Source organism: Fomitopsis serialis (genome assembly GCF_022376445.1).
Source record: "Fomitopsis serialis strain Sig1Antser10 chromosome Unknown B0H18scaffold_53, whole genome shotgun sequence".
Lineage (NCBI taxonomy): Eukaryota > Fungi > Basidiomycota > Agaricomycetes > Polyporales > Fomitopsidaceae > Fomitopsis > Fomitopsis serialis.
Window position 1 is genome coordinate 88,149 of NW_025955013.1, and position 12,514 is coordinate 100,662.

A 12,514-nucleotide genomic window follows, 5' to 3' on the forward strand; every position below is an offset into this window, starting at 1 on the left:
ATAAAGAAAGGATAAATAACGGTGTGTGGCGCCAGGTTGCTGGGAGACGAGGAGATCTATGGGGTTTGACGTGGGGCGCCGCCCGGGCGCGGACGTGGCGTGAGGACGTGAAGGGCGTGTCTATGACCAATCCCAGGTCATGCCGTGGAGGCGGCCCACGGAGAGGTCTGCGAGCTGCTGGAACGCAGACGGGCTGAAGTCGAGGGACGTGGTGTCGCAGCCGGTGCAGCGATCGGTGACGGTAACCGTGACGGATTTGCCGTTGTCTGGATACGCAGTATGCCATGAGCCTGTGATACGAGCAATGTCGTGGAAGATGGAGACGTACAAGAGGCAGTGATCTGCTTGTTGCAGACGGGGTTGTCGTTCGGGTTGGCACCAGTGTAGCCACTGTTGGATGTCGAGTTAGCATCTGTGTTCCATACGATACAGATTCATGGTGAAACCCACGGGTAGTTGTCAAAGAGGTTCTCAGACACCGCCACGATGTAATCCGAATCGGTGTTGGTGACACCGCAGGCGCCCAGACCGGTTTCGTAGTAGGTGGCTATGCGCAACAAATATGATGAGTCAACGCCGCTCACAACATCTGCGCAAACTTACCGTCGCCGGTCTGAGTGCCGGACAACCAGGAAGGCTCGTCGGCCGCCACATTCGTGGACGTGGTGGAGGTGTCGGTGTATGAGCCGCAAGTGGAGTTGACGGCGCGAGGAATGCTCATTGCCAACGCGGACACAGCGAGGGCGAGAACGACGACGGCGTTGGTGAAGAACATGATGAAGGACAGAAGGGAGTGAGCGGAAGGGTGAAGGAGTGCGAGGTGTCTAGGGGCGAAAGGACCGAGGAGCCTGAGGACCCAGCAGAGAATTGAGGCCTTTTATACCGGAGGACGCCATGCTTTGACCGGGTAGAGGTGGCTTTGACCGAGACAAAGAAAGACCGCATAAACAGCGACATGCTGGCTGTGGACGTAACAACCGAACGTGCATGTTAGGCGCGAAGAAATGAAAATTTTAATTTTCGGGGTCTCTTTCCTGTCGCTGCCAAACAAGGTAGGCGCAGTCTCCACCGCCCGAGACGTGCTCGTCCAATAGCCTGATTTGACCTCCGTGATTCGCTCCTAGGCCGCGACTCGCGAGGCGCCCGACGTCCACAAAGGCAACTGTAGTGCATGACATCGTGGATGACGTCTTTTCCTGAACGACGAGCGACATCCAACGTTCGGTGGGCGTCCTCGTCGACAGACTGTATAGCGGTATTCAGAAGGGAAAGATGCAATACTTCCCATGTCGTATGTTCGTGAGGACACGGACGTAATTCGAACGCCAAGCACCCGCGAAGGATGATTAAGCTTTTTGAGTTCGCCCGAGTAAATCGTGCCCGAGTAAACCAATAGGCACCTAAATTGCGGTGCAAATTTACCTCGCACCTAGCCACCGCGCGGGACGCCTGGTACATGACAAGTGCGATCGATCGTGCCGCAATGATGTTGCGGTCCAGAACATAACATGCCCACGAACCGCGTGTGTCCCACGACATACCATAATGGAGAGTGCGAGCCCCAATTTTGATGCACGTGGAACAAATCACCGTCCCGTTAGCTGCGGCTCAGTTGCTTTGCAGATGTCCGCAGCTGAGTCGAGTCCCAGAGGGCGTCGCACACGTTTTGTGCGACGGTCGTTCTACCACGAGTCCTACGTACCACCTGACGCTCCAGCATAGGATGGCAAGGGCTACGATTCCGTAAGCTTCCCGGGAAAGCAGAGCAAGGTCTTTGCCGTATATGTACCTGGACTACACCGGACTCGGATGAGAGAATCCCCAGCAAATCGACAGCGCCCCACTGACTTACGGAAAGATCCCGCTCACCGCTCATGCGTCCAGCCCAGACCCACTCATCCAACTCAGCTCGAGGAAATTTTCGCCAAAGATCGAGGCCTCGAAAGAACTCGCGCCGGTGGAGTGTTCAGCTTGATGTTTGGAACTGTAGAATCTGCTCGAACCCATCCAGCACATAGAGCCCGCACCCTAGTATTGAAAGACGCAGTACCCAAAAGCGATCCTGAAAGCAGCCGTTCATTCCGTAGAGTGCAAGTAGCGAACGTGCAAGTGTCGAGCGTCGAAGAGGCAAGCGGTGTGCTCCAGCACAACGCCGTGCGGCCGCGGCGGATGCCGGCGGGCAGACGGTGAATGCCGAAGCGCATTAGGCGCCCGTTCTCTCGAACTCGCCATCACAGAACATGCAGTGCAACACACGTAGCCTGCACGTTCCTCAGGCGTTCCGTCGATGGCAGTATATGTCCGTGATGCAGGCACACAGAACCAGGGGATGTTTCATAGTCCATCTAGACGATCATTACTACCTGCACAGAATCTTCGACAAGTCGCACAGTAACATAACTATAAAGAAAAACGAGGAAGAGAAAGGCTGAAGGCTACGGTATTCCGAAAATGACCACGAATCGGGGTACAAAGTCCTGTGGTATACGAGAGGCAATCGAGGTCTGGAAAATGCAAGTCGCTCACTTAATGAGGAAGCTAAGGGCCACAGCGAGTGCGCACACTCCCGAGCATGCAATGAAGCCGACCGGGTACCCGGCGGGTCCGTTCTCCACGCTCATGGACCAGAGCTACGACGAGAGCGGACGATCAGCAAATCGAATAATTGGCATTAGAGCGTCCGACGCACTGTGCCGCCCAGGATGGGGCCAATGAATCGTGCGAGGCTGACGGTGCTTTGCGCAATGCCGTTTGCAAAGCCCACGACATGCGGCGGAGACACTTGGGAGACATGAGCATCGGGCATTGCCGCGAGCGGGAGGACGTACTGTAGTTCAGCAGCACGGATACTGCGGTGTACGCGAACGTGCCTCCACAGAAGCGCACGGCCCTATTGAGCAACAAGGTAAGCTCTCACGCCTAAATGAAACCATGCACTCTCGGATACTTACGTGCTTATTGCGAGAGCTATTACGCGGATTCGAGTAAATCAGTCATGATCTGCACTTCGTAATGTGAGTTTTGAAATACGTACCGGCCATGAGAACCGGGTTCCCATCGTCGTCCGAACTTGCAAACACACGGTACAGAATGACAGACAAGTATGCTGGTATGAAGAGGAGCGATCCAATGCGGAACATCGCGAGATGCGAGAACCGACCCCTCGGAGGGCTGGACATATGCGTCAGGGCTGATGAACTGGTCTATGGGACAAATACTCACCCGATGTTCCTACGTGTGCGAGACGCGGGTTAGAATTGGGGATGAATGAGAGAATAGGCGTCTAGCTCACGGGTACAAGTAGAACTGGTAGGCTATCTGCGCCAAACACATCAAGGCAACTATAAAATTACATGAATATTACCAGTCACACCCAACACGCCAAAATCACTTACTCAGTTGCGAGAAATGCCCTGCGTTGAGGTTGAGTCCTCCCAGAGGGTATTTGCTGTTGCGAAAAATCAGTACAGCGGACCACCATACACAGCGTCAAGCAACTCACGACACGAGGTAAAGGTAGAACACCTGATCGTGCGTCGTCGAATGGAGCGCCAACAACCCATACTGAATGATGATCGCCACAGGGAGCAAAGACATAAGCGAGGGTTCCCTCTCCAGCACTTCGGCCTCGGCCTCAGCGGGCAGGGTCTGCTGGTCCCTCTGCCTCTCCATAATCGGCTCGAGAACGTCCGGAGGGCCTTGCTCACCCAACTGCGCGAGCAGCTGCTGCGCCTCGACGACCGCGGGCGGCGTCCGCACACCCGCATGCGCAAAGATCGTGGGCATGCTCCCGGAAGCGCGCCGGTGCAAAGGGGGTGGCGTGCCCTGGTCCTCGTTGGGCAAGCGCGGTGAGAATTGCGACGAGCGCTGGCGTTGCATGGAGAGGCGGCCGGAGTACGACTGGCGCCGTGGCGAGCCCAGCGGTCGTGGCCGGCGCGCGGTCGAGAACGAAGGGCGCTTCGACTGCGAGCGCACAGACGTGTGCGAATCCCGCCGAGAGAAGCGGTTGTTCCGAGGCGTCGGCGTAGCCCCTTGCCCACCGAACACGTCATCCTCGTCGAGGTCGTCGAGAGCCGACGAGACCATCCCGTCCTCATCGCCTTCTGTGGCACCCTCTTCGGCTTCATACTCGTCCTCTGACTCGAAGGGATCCTCGTTGTCGACGTTCATGGCTGAAGCGACCCACAGATCGGCGATATTGGTGACTGCATTCTCGTTTGCCATCAGAAGCCGCTGAGCGAAGTTGAGGTCGCGGTCGGTAGCCACAGACGACGGCATGCCTTCAACGTTGCTCTCGCGCCTGCGAAGGGAAGCTGCTACACTCATCCTGTTTCCGAAGCTGTAGCCACTGGCCAGTCGGCTCCTATATACGCTTCCGTATCCATACGCAGAACCATTCGCGTGACTAGTAGAGGACATCGCGCGCATCTTGCTCGCACTGTTGGACGGAGTGACCGTAAGTGGAACGGGCTCCTGCACGTGCCTTGGCGTCGATGGCCCCTCCTCTGCATCCTGACCGCGGCCTGTGAAGTACCCAGAGAGGCGTGCTGGGAGCTTGTGCCTCAGCGACCCATAGACACTGCGACGCTCGGGGCTCCCGAGTACGGGTGTGCTAGGGATCGACTCTTCCTCCTCCGGAATGGTATCAACCTTCTCAGCTGGTAAACGAATAGCGCCTTCTCGTGGCCCACCATCCGGAGCGAGGAATAAGCTGAGAATAGCACCTGCGTTAAAATATGAGAATAAGATGTGATGCCAAGAACGGCATTGTATTACCTATGAACGTGACCGAAGCCGCTATCATGGTCGGCAGCAAGTAAGGATAATTCACGAAAACTGGGACATTGGCGAATACAGAGGGCCATTTTGTGGCCGGTGATTCGACTATTGCATGTCAGCGTCGAGCAGGCTTCTGAGCGGATTCTCAAACTTACATGTGCCACCAACGATTGCCCCGGCTACGCCGCCAAATCCCCAGCAGAACCTGCGCCACCATCAACGACTGTTGACAGAGGTTGGTATCTCTATTGCTCACCCCAGAATCGCATACGCCCTTCCCTCATTGCTCTGGTCGGTGATCATTGTGACGCAGCCACGCGCGACGCCGATCGCACCGGCAAATATTCCTTGCATCAGTCGTATGGCTATCGCTTCCTGGAGCGTGGTGGCAGTCCCGAATATGCAGCAAGTAATGGCGCTGCCGAGCAGAGATATGAAGAGGACGATCCGCTGGCCATGCTTTGCGGCGACTGTCGCCTGTGCCGGGGATCAAACAATGATGACGGGAAGTACAAAAAGTGGAGCGTACCCAGAGCAGCGACGTGAGGAACTGCGTCAAGAAGAACGTCGACACTGAGGGAAGGATTGTAAGGCGAGGCTAATAGCGGCGCTGGAGACACTCACCCAGAATACCGGTCCAGTAGCCGACTTTGGCCTCATCTTCGAACTGATTGAAGCCTAGCGAATTAGCGGTCGTAAGTCCGCGTGCAACGTCGTGAGGTGCAAAGAAGAGCGTGACGGAGGTGAATTGTAGCATCTCCAAGGAAATCGACGTACCTTGCACCATGAACAATATGAATGGCGCCGATACGTTAGCCGACAAGAACTCCCCGAGCATGGCCTACAGAATGTGCGCATATAGTCACACGATATGCAAACGACGGCTTGACGGAGAACTCACAATCGACAGAACAACCATAGACAGCGTTGGGAGCGGCGTGGTGTACGCCTCGCTTAGTTGCAACGCGCTTGGAATCGCAGGCTTGTCTTGCATAACCGTCCCCTCACCGGCCTCCTCGTCGACTGTGCTCCTCCGTAGCAGGCTGAAGCTTGGCTTCCGCAGGGCTGAAAACGATACACGCGATGACATCCGACGCGCTTGTGGAGTTCCATTCGGTGGGCGCGGTGTATGCTCACTTGCATCTACCGCGCCGGATGCATCTGGTCCGAACGTTCGCCTGGGAGCCATGTCCGCGACGACCCAGCGAGAAGGCGAAGGTGCGGGCCCGTCTGCAGATTCTTATATGTTATGAGTCGTTGCACCAATCGTACAAGATCGTATAGAGGTGTCGAGGTCAATGGAGGAAGCAAGACAGAGACTTCACGACATTGCCAGACGAGTTCGAGTGTGGCTGGGAGTCGGAGGCGCAGGTCGGTGACCACATCGCTTACATAATGCAACCCTTGGCTGAATGCAGTAAGTAGCGAAAGATAAGCGATGTACGACTCGCTCAGTTGAACTTGAACTTGTCAGTTGCCATTGCGAAGCTTACTACTCACCGCAGACTCTGCCGTACCACCCATGACTGGACAATCTATACTTCTGTGACATGCGATTGAAGGGCGTAGATAACAACATTGATTCTCATTATCCTCGCTGCCTACCCAAGACTATGAGCAACTCGTGTTCCGCCCCTCATGACGACCAGGCGATTAGGATTCAGCTGGGATTCATTACAAGCCATGCATGCATGAAGCTTCGACCATCTGGGCAAACCACCCGATCGAATTCGCCGACTTACCATCGCCGCCGTCTCTCAGCTCATCGTTATTACGATCTTCAAATCTAATGACGACACTGCTCGCTAGGCGGCAACCTCATTCTCTTTTGTCTCTGCACGCTATGCGACCCATGTCTGCTACTGTCCGTCTTCGCGGCACTCTGGTAGGCTCGAGCTTAGCGATTAGTTCTGCCGGTCTCCTGCCGCTGCAGCAGGCCTTGTGGAAAGTCCCGTTGGGTTAGCGCACGGTGCAGTTCATCAGAAAGTATGTGCCCACTCCAGTTCGTAACGCTCCACGCTACAATGCCCTGATTGACAAGGTCCCTCGTCAAGACAATTGGGTCGCCGGATAGCGCGCGCCGAAGACCCTCTTAGCTTCCCCGCTTAACCGACCAGTACGTCGCAGATGCCGCCGACGATGCTCTCCCTTGTTCGCCAGAGGATGATCACCGGATGGATCTTGTCCAAGCCGCGTGGAATGAGCTGCCCAAGCTCGTTCTCCGGCTAGCAGAGAATAATCACCGCCTTCGGAGGTCGGTAGGCATGGGCCATCGCCCCCGGATATGGCGATACTGCGCCTTCGGACCTCGCAGAAGGACGGGGCAGTATCTTCATGTCCGCGGTGCATATGATCGATGTCAGTCAGGACATTCCTGGCGTAATCGTGCACAAAGGGAAGCGTATGTGCATACCGATCGATCGCATAGGCGATGCCTCTGTGCGGGTCCGCGAAAGCGGTGATGCGCATCCAACTATCTGAAATGGCACTGGCAGTTGTTCATCTGGGACGCGAGGCGATGTTGGCCAGCCACACCACGCTACGTGTGCATGTGCGCGCAGGACCACCTGGGGCTGTATCTTTAAGTGACAATTGCGCAGGGATGCCAAGGGGACCGCAGTATGAAGCAGCGAACGTGTTCCGAAACCACTAACTTGCTTGCAATGACGGAGGTGCTGATACGTAGGCACTTCCATCGTTCATCTGGCCATCCTCCGCTATAACGGAGCATAGCCATGCTGTCGGCGACGTAGTACGTATCAGTTACTGTCAAGGAATGCGTTGCTCAATCCCAGCTACTGCCAGTGCGGACCGAGGGCTATTCCTCGGCATATGGGCCGACGTCCATGGAGTTCTGCTCATTGCAAATTGCCTGACCGTATCAGCAATGGGTCCTCAGCCACAATGTGTATCACCGGAAGCAACTAAGGACAGTACAGGCGTTCCGATCTCTCAAGGAGAACTGATGGATTGTCGTGATACTGGAGGCCGATACACACTGAAAACTCCAGTTTCAAGGGATACGAAGGTTCGTTGCTGCAAACTCTAGTACGGTGAAGCATGACGCTCACCATCTTCATTCTGACCTTTCGAGCGTGCGAGCGAGTAGAGCCCATATTGGGCTTCTCCGACACAGGTTCGTATGGAACTGCGGTGCGGGCTCTTCCAGTGTATGGCCGACTGTCAGGGCTGCTGGCTAATGTGCGTGTTCCGCGGATCCTCCCGTGATTGGCACTACGGCATGATGTATGAAACCTCTGCCCCTGCCAACTCCACCGCAGGCACCGCTGCAATCGTAGAAGACGCACTTCACATGGTATGCTAAACTCTTTCGTACGAGGGCAGTGTAGTGTTCTCTGACTGTTCGCCCTTGCTCCATACGTGCATGACTCCGGGCACTTGCTGAACACTGCAATGCCATACGATAGCGCCCGCCGGCCAACTGGGACTACGCCATTGGGATCCGTAGTCCCGCTAACACCGGTGTTTTGGGGGCCAAACAACGCACAAAGGCCGCCCCACCATCCAATCGCCTGCGCGTTGATTGTACGCTCAGGTCGCATCAGATATAGCCGCCAAATGCCAGCGCGGTGGTTTCGCTGGTGCCCAGAGGAGGCCGTCGACGTCACCTAGGCTCGCAGGCTCCGGCGTTGTCACTCGCCACGAAGAGATTGACAGGTGCTGTGGACGTAGATGGAGTGGTGCGCCCGCCGCTTTGGCTGGCATATGTCACAGAGCGTGGACGTTTACTGCTCTCCGATTTTCCAGGACGCGCGATGGTACGCCCGGCCCCAGGGTCCGTCCACTACATGCCCGTTGATCACTCCATTCCCATCCTGTCGGGTGGATGTTTGGTCGTCACGGTCGGAAGTTGAGGATCGTTGACCCCTGTAGAGATCTCACTTTGCGGCGCTGGCGCACGCGATGCTTCGGTCCGCTACGCTCAGTTTGGATCTCGGGGCGTCACCACAGGCCGGGTGGTTGCGACGCTCTCACAAGTGCATGTCATGCCGTGCCTGGACAACCGGCTGAAACATTCTTCGCGTTCTGTCAGTCTGTGGCAATGCATGCCTTCGTGGCTCACAGGACCTGCCAGTTTCTACACTTCAACACATGCAGATGTGGTTTCGACGCGAACTTTGCTGCAAAATGGAATACACTTCCGATCTGCTTTGTGCAGCAGCAAAAAGTGGTGCGTGGAACCCTCCATGTCCGCATGCCATGATCATTCAAGCCTACATTGCCGTCTGACATTTCATGTCGGCTCGCAGGCTTCTCGCGCCACATAGGGCGTGGTGATTTGTGCGAGCCGTTAGCCAGAAGCGGACGGCGCCTTCCATGCACTTCCATGCCGTGAGCGAGGATGCTTCATCGGCCCCGAGTGGACGGGAAATCGGTCTGCGCGCATTTGGAATTGCTTAATTCTCCGCATTCTCATGGTCGGCGTCATGTTCACGTCCGGTGTGGCACACCCCATATTCGGGAGTAGGTCCCCAGACGATGTCCTGGAACTGACAGCACTGCCCAGGACCACTGGACGGCGCATGCGATGCGTGGCCCAGCCACCCGCTCCGCGGTGAGTTGCGTCACCGATCGGGAAGACCTGCTTCTCGTAATTTTGCGTCGGCCGCCTTCCGGGTGCGGCAGCGCGAGATTGCAGTGCGCGATCGCTTTCTCACGTCCATAAATTGGCCAGCGCTCCCGACTCTGTCAAATGTGTCAGTCGGGGATGGTGGCCGCGTCGTTCGGCGTCGCCCGGGGGCGTGGTGGCTCTCAGTAGCTGTCGCACAAGCAGCTCTGAAGCGAGCAAGGAGAATTGCCGCATCGCGAAAGAACGACGAGCACACGATCGGTGTGGTACTCGCTCGGGGCTGAAAGGGTATGCTGCCTTTCCGATTTGTTGATCCCGCCGTGTCGGGTTCGCGGAGTTTGAAGTGTGTGGGCGCGGGCGGAAGCACATCCCGCCCCCGTGCCAGGAAAGGCAATTCTCCGACGGCAGCGAGCCAAGTGTGGAACGAGGCGCGCAGCCAGGGTTTGTGCCGTAATCTCGCCTGGCTCTCGTGCGCATGGCTGCGCGTGCGCGTCGCTGATCCTCGCAGCCACAGGCCATGCGCACCGCAGGGCACCAATGGCGGCGCGGGGTGTGGACAGGAAATGTCCTCGAATTTCGGACCCGTGGGCAGGGTGCTTCTGAAGCCTGATTAACTACAGAGTAATCGTCGGCGAGATCTCATCCTGACGGCGCGGCCTGACAGGTCCTTTTTGTTCGTGCGCGGAAGTTAGATAACCGAGATTTGAAACGTATCGATCTGTCCTGGTCGTGATGTTTTTGTCGTGCCCAAACAGGACCGCTTCTGCAATTGACTCACGCATTGCTTTCGCCGCCAGGGTCACCGCAGCCGCACACACGCGCGCCATCCCTCGCAGCCTATAGGAGAATTCCCGAAAATCCCGTACAATATCCAATACACGTGTCGAGAGCCTGCAGCGCGTCCGCATATAAGGACCCCTCCTTCTCGGAAGCTTCCTCACCCATTTGGGATCCCATCTCTCTTCACGTCTTCGGTATATATTCGCTTTCCGTCCTCCAGTGTCACCTTGTTCGACGATGTCCTCCCCGCTTCCCGCCTCGTCCCTTGCCCCGACCAAGATCGTCATCCCCGACCTCGTCTCCCACTGCACCATCCCCGTCCGGTGCAACCGCCACAACAAACAGGCCAGCGTCGAGTCCAAGCAATGGCTCTTCCGCGGCGGCGACCTCAGCCAGAAGAAGCGCGACGCGTTCCATGGGCTCAAGGCCGGCTATCTGACGTCGATGTGCTATCCTCTCTCCGGCTTTCCCCAGCTGCGCGTATGCTGTGATTTATGAACTACCTCTTTCACCTCGACAACATTTCCGACGAGATGGACGACCGCGGCACCCTCGGCAGCGCGATCAAGGTCATGGACCCTCTCTATCACCCGCATTCCTCGCGCCCGACTTCACGCGTCGGCAAGATGACCAAAGAGTACGTATCGTTGACCTTGGACTGTGGTCGTTGGCGCTCACTGTCTTCTGTCAGTTACTGGCAACGTCTCATCCAGACCGCATCGCCTGGGGCACAGCAACGCTTCATCGAGACTTTCGACATGTTCTTCCAGGCCATCACCGAGCAAGCTCGGGACCGTGCCAACGGAGTTATCCCCGATCTTGAGTCGTACATCGCTATCCGTCGCGACACCAGCGGGTGCAAGCCATGCTGGGCGCTCATCGAGTATGCCAACAACGTAAGTGTTCCGGCTGTGCTCGCGGAGCGCGCTGACGTTCCTCCCAATAGCTCGACCTGTCGTGGGAAGTTATGGACCATCCAATCATACGCGGCCTCGGAGAAGCCGCCAATGATCTTGTCACTGTTCGTCTCTTTTGTCTTTCCTGGGAACCCCGCAGCTGACATTACTTCGCCTAGTGGTCAAATGTGCGCCTTGGCACGACTTTGTCTTCGGCGTCGGCAGCTGACTTTGATTCTTTTTGTTGTAGGACATCTTCTCCTTCAACGTGGAACAGTCGAAAGGTTCGTGCGGGCATCGTTAGCAACGGCGGCGGGGGAAGGTCGGTTTGCTGACAATAAGCGTATTTATATTAGGCGACACGCACAACATGATTATTGTCGTGCAGAAGCAGCAAGGCCTCGATCTCCAATCGGCAGTCGACTTTGTCGGCGATCTCTGCAAGCACAGTATCGATCGCTTCCACTTCCTCAGGGAGAACCTGCCCTCCTGGGACCCGGAGACCGACCAGCAGGTCGCCGTCTACGTCGACGGCCTCGCCGACTGGATCACTGGCAGCTTGAAGTGGTCGTTCGAGTCCGAGCGCTACTTCGGCAAGCAGGGTCTCGAGGTGAAGCGGACACGTGTCGTCACCTTGCTCCCTCGCCGCGCATGAAAACCTTGTCGCGCTAAAACGCTGGCACGCACCTGTACATAGTACGTGCGGCTCTCCGCGCTCCGATATGAACCCTACACTGACTGGCGCCGCAGGTGTACCCCACCGTATGCGACATGACCCCCTCTTTCACAGGCGCGATGGGACTTATGGCGCGCAACCCATGCCTTCCCCGTCTCGACAACAACTACCCATGGAAAACATCTAACTCTCCTTTGTAGCTACTATCGCCCCACATTCTCCCGCTGTGCATACATCACCGCTCCTTGCCCGCAGATTAGATGTGCATAGACTTCGTTCGCTTTGACTCTCCTGGTCGTGGATTTTGCTATCTCTCGCGCACATCCTATCTTACAGCCTATCCCTAGCCGCCGCCGTCGCTTTTCTACTTCGTACATCGAGCAGTCTACGCTGCTCCCTTATTGGATATCTACCCGCTTCGTTCTAGTTCTCGTACGGTATCGCAGTCGCACGCGTAATTGTCTGCTGTCTACCGTATTCTTCGTTTGTTTGTTAGATGTGCCCCGACAGTTTGATACGTTGGGGACGTCTCTATAGTTATTTCATTCGCGTACATATTTCGAATACGTGCGTAATGCTGCCAGTACTTCTTCTCGAATCACCGGGACTCTGGTGAGATGAACGGCAACATTTGTGGTCTTATGAACTCTTCACGTCGGTGCATGATGATCCGCGCAAGTTAGCTTCCACGCTGTGTTCCGAGCTCTGCCCGCGAGCAACTCAGTCTAGCCCAGGCTCCACATCGTCTGAGACTAGACTGGACAGTCATCGGTAGCGTACTCCCTTCGCAAA

The 12,514-nt window shown here is 56.4% G+C and overlaps 3 protein-coding genes across 3 annotated transcripts; 1 reads left to right on the forward strand and 2 right to left on the reverse strand.

Moving 5' to 3' along the window:
* Positions 1 to 120: 120 nt before the first annotated feature.
* On the reverse strand, positions 121 to 721 carry B0H18DRAFT_879379 (RlpA-like double-psi beta-barrel-protein domain-containing protein-containing protein; the record flags this gene model as incomplete). The annotated part of the gene is made up of 4 exons (XM_048040694.1): positions 121 to 266; positions 329 to 390; positions 451 to 547; positions 604 to 721. The coding sequence occupies 4 exons, from the start codon at positions 719 to 721 to the stop codon at positions 121 to 123; spliced, it is 423 nt and encodes a 140-aa protein (XP_047891391.1).
* Positions 722 to 2,277: 1,556 nt separating this feature from the next.
* Positions 2,278 to 6,113, reverse strand: B0H18DRAFT_1095438 (uncharacterized protein). The gene is made up of 16 exons (XM_048032416.1): positions 5,681 to 6,113; positions 5,557 to 5,620; positions 5,404 to 5,457; positions 5,309 to 5,352; positions 5,036 to 5,256; positions 4,935 to 4,984; positions 4,777 to 4,884; positions 3,503 to 4,724; positions 3,396 to 3,448; positions 3,293 to 3,341; positions 3,223 to 3,231; positions 3,035 to 3,171; positions 2,952 to 2,967; positions 2,829 to 2,890; positions 2,690 to 2,781; positions 2,278 to 2,630 (listed from the first exon to the last, which is right to left on the reverse strand). The coding sequence occupies exons 1-16, from the start codon at positions 5,966 to 5,968 to the stop codon at positions 2,523 to 2,525; spliced, it is 2,577 nt and encodes an 858-aa protein (XP_047891392.1). The 5' UTR covers positions 5,969 to 6,113; the 3' UTR covers positions 2,278 to 2,522.
* Positions 6,114 to 10,387: 4,274 nt separating this feature from the next.
* On the forward strand, positions 10,388 to 11,701 carry B0H18DRAFT_1120869 (isoprenoid synthase domain-containing protein; the record flags this gene model as incomplete). Its single annotated transcript, XM_048034223.1, has 7 exons — positions 10,388 to 10,630; positions 10,684 to 10,787; positions 10,842 to 11,046; positions 11,097 to 11,171; positions 11,226 to 11,234; positions 11,297 to 11,330; positions 11,403 to 11,701. 7 exons carry the CDS (start codon positions 10,388 to 10,390, stop codon positions 11,699 to 11,701), a joined length of 969 nt encoding a protein of 322 aa, XP_047891393.1.
* Positions 11,702 to 12,514: the final 813 nt, after the last annotated feature.